We start from the raw sequence: 2,693 nt of genomic DNA, 5'->3' as shown, positions 1-2,693 counted from the left end.
GCCTATAGTATCTGAGAGTATCAGGACGGTGTGATCTCGCCATTGTTGGCCGAACGTGGCTGCAGCATATATCCCGGTGAGACATTTCAGAGCAGCAATTGAAAATAGGTGCGAGAACTGTTTGGTTTTGGTGATGGTGATCTTTCTATTCGAGAAAGAACTATTAACCTGAAAAATGGTAAACACTTCGGTCCCTACCCTTTACCGTTGCACATGCAACTAAGAGGCGATGGCGTGCGAGCAGTACTGTGCTTGTACAATTTTGAATTATATGTGGACCAACTATATTGCAGATCTTCCCGAACTTCAGAGGTAATGCGGACGTGTTTATGTGGTGAAGGGTCGTTTCACAACAACCAAAATAGGCAAGTGGTGTATGGGCGAGCATGTGGTAGAATGCTGCATAGCCATATTAGTCTGCCCTCAAGGGATGCAATATCGAGGACGGTTGCGGACCTCAGATGTCCACAGCGCAAGGCATTCCAAGATTTTCTGTCTCTTCGTAGCTGAGATACAGTGTGCGTAAAATAGCATTAAAAATCGCACCCAAATATTCGGCTTCAACAACATTGGCAAATGATTTTTCTAAAGCGACGGTAATACCGTTTTTGAGAATAGAGCAAAAACGCGAACAACTTGGTTGCACCTATCCCAGGAAAATCTAACGTGAAAATCGTCCGCATATCGCCAGAGTTGGAGCTCGGCTTCGGAGAGGATGTGGCCGACGATTATGCCCAGTCTTTTTGAACAATTTACGGGCTGCTCTTCATTCCAAACGGCAGGGCGCGCTCAAAGTAGGGTTTGCCCTTGAACTGAAATCTCAAGAGTGGGATATCGACTGCACGGATTCTAATTAGTTTAATGCTGTCCGGATATCGATGACTGACAAGGTGCAGCCAACTAGACTAGCGGCTACTGCATCGAATACAGTTCAGAGTATTGTATATCGTTGTCTATACTAGATAATGATTGTCGTTCTTCTTCGTGCATATCAGTGTTAACCTACCTTGAATTGTTTTATCCCGGAGTGTTTCTGGTAGTGATTGTCCCAGTGTCTATAGAATTTTTGAGGTCCCAGCGGTGGTCCGGTTGGTTGTCATGCCTATTATGGTCTGTCGACACATACCTACTACTTGACTATTGATTATTTCTACCTAAGATTGTTGCTCGACCAGTAGTGTACAAACCTCAATCATTTCGTTTTTGATGTTTTGAGGCTGAGCTGGTGGATTATGCTTGTGATTGTGGTGTGGTGCATGTGTTAGTGGCTGTTTGGTGCGTGATATGCATTTTGATGCTCAAGTGTTATTGTGTGCTATGTAAACCGGCATATCATTGGAATCTACATTCTTAGGATTCAATGATGTTGAATTTCCGTACTGTGCTAAAAATGCTGTCATACAGGCCGGTGCCAAAGCCGGCGCGTGATTGAATGCTGTTGGGTGGGCTCCGAGTAATATTAATAGGTAGGCCTGGTCGTGGTTTTTGAAAAGATGCAGGAATGTTGTTGTACTGCTGACCTCTGTTGGATGATACTTCTCATACTTGGGTATAATGGGGAATTATCTAAAACTGGCGTCGGAGGGCGTTGTTCGTTGCTTTCCTGTCATTGACCTGTTGAAGCTTGGCTGATGGACTGGGGTGTTGCACTGTTCTTTCCTTCGAGTGCTCGGGTGGTGCGGATATAAGCAGTATTAGTTTCATTAGCTGCTGCGATGATACGATTGTGTTCTCCTCATCCGTGTCCATGGTCACTGTCTCAGTTTCCGGAGGTGGTACGGTGGGTAGTTCGTGGTGGTTCTAAATGTCTCCGTTCTGGCTCACTGTCCTTAAATTGATCTCTAAATATTCTCTAAATATGTCGTTCTAGCAAAATGGTCGTTGTTCTAGTGTGCCTAACATTGCTGTCACTACATCATCTTATATACTGTGACAACAAGATCTTATGTATTGTTCTATTGGAACTCGACCCAGTAATTTGGGTATAATACTTACCCTGTAGTATTAGAATCTTTTATCCTCAGATCGGACCCATTATTTCTCAAAACAGAGCTGTTTTCATACCTCGAAAACACAATGAATTCGGGTGTTCAACAAATATAGCACGAGCAAGTGCTCCCTGACTGATCAAATTGGGTCTGGCATCGACTTTGTTGGGTTAAAACAAACTACTGTGAAACATTCTAAACGTTTGAAACGCACAGTCCCATCGCGAATGGATGGTGTTAGTCGAGTTAATATGGGCTATAAATTTTGTTTCATATTAATAGACAGCAAGACTGGCCACAGATAGCACATCATCATTATTCGCAGTGAACCCGAGGCTTGCGCCGATTTGCGTACCCGTGGTCAAAGCATCCCCCTCTCCATACGAGCTATCTGAGTGTTGATCCTCAGGACTATCGTGGTCTAACTCCGTGTCAGCTATATTAACTATTACAACGTGCTCTCTCTGCGAGTGTGTGCTCGAGTGCGATGGCGCCCGTGAGCGAGTACGTGATGTAGTGGGTGATTTGGTAGTTGTGCCTGTCGTATCATGAAGCACAGGGGCCAACAGAGCCATTCGGTTCGTTGCCGATTCGATTTCGGATGCATCGGGAATCACAGACTCTTCTCCGCGAGCGATCCTGTGTTAGCAGATGCAAAAAGGGGGAAGTGATCAATGGTTAGGACGACATCTATATCTATATATC

At 44.6% G+C, this 2,693-nt stretch overlaps 2 protein-coding genes across 2 annotated transcripts in view; both read right to left on the bottom strand.

The window, feature by feature from the left end:
- Positions 1 to 1,564: 1,564 nt before the first annotated feature.
- On the bottom strand, positions 1,565 to 1,749 carry SARC_05533 (hypothetical protein; the record flags this gene model as incomplete). The annotated part of the gene is made up of 1 exon (XM_014300602.1): positions 1,565 to 1,749. The coding sequence occupies one exon, from the start codon at positions 1,747 to 1,749 to the stop codon at positions 1,567 to 1,569; it is 183 nt and encodes a 60-aa protein (XP_014156077.1). The 3' UTR covers positions 1,565 to 1,566.
- A 490-nt stretch (positions 1,750 to 2,239) lies between these two features.
- Positions 2,240 to 2,693, bottom strand: part of SARC_05532 (hypothetical protein) — a gene marked incomplete at its 5' end in the record, with an annotated part of 9,046 nt that continues 8,592 nt past the window's right edge. Inside the window, one exon of the mRNA XM_014300601.1 lies at positions 2,240 to 2,627. Coding sequence (XP_014156076.1) covers positions 2,264 to 2,627 — 364 coding nt within the window. The 3' untranslated portion in view covers positions 2,240 to 2,263. The remainder of the gene's footprint in view (positions 2,628 to 2,693) is intronic.

The sequence above is a fragment of the Sphaeroforma arctica genome (assembly GCF_001186125.1).
Source record: "Sphaeroforma arctica JP610 unplaced genomic scaffold supercont1.356, whole genome shotgun sequence".
Taxonomy (NCBI): domain Eukaryota; class Ichthyosporea; order Ichthyophonida; genus Sphaeroforma; species Sphaeroforma arctica.
Note: the sequence above shows the minus strand (reverse complement) of the source record. Positions and strands in the feature narration are given on the sequence as shown.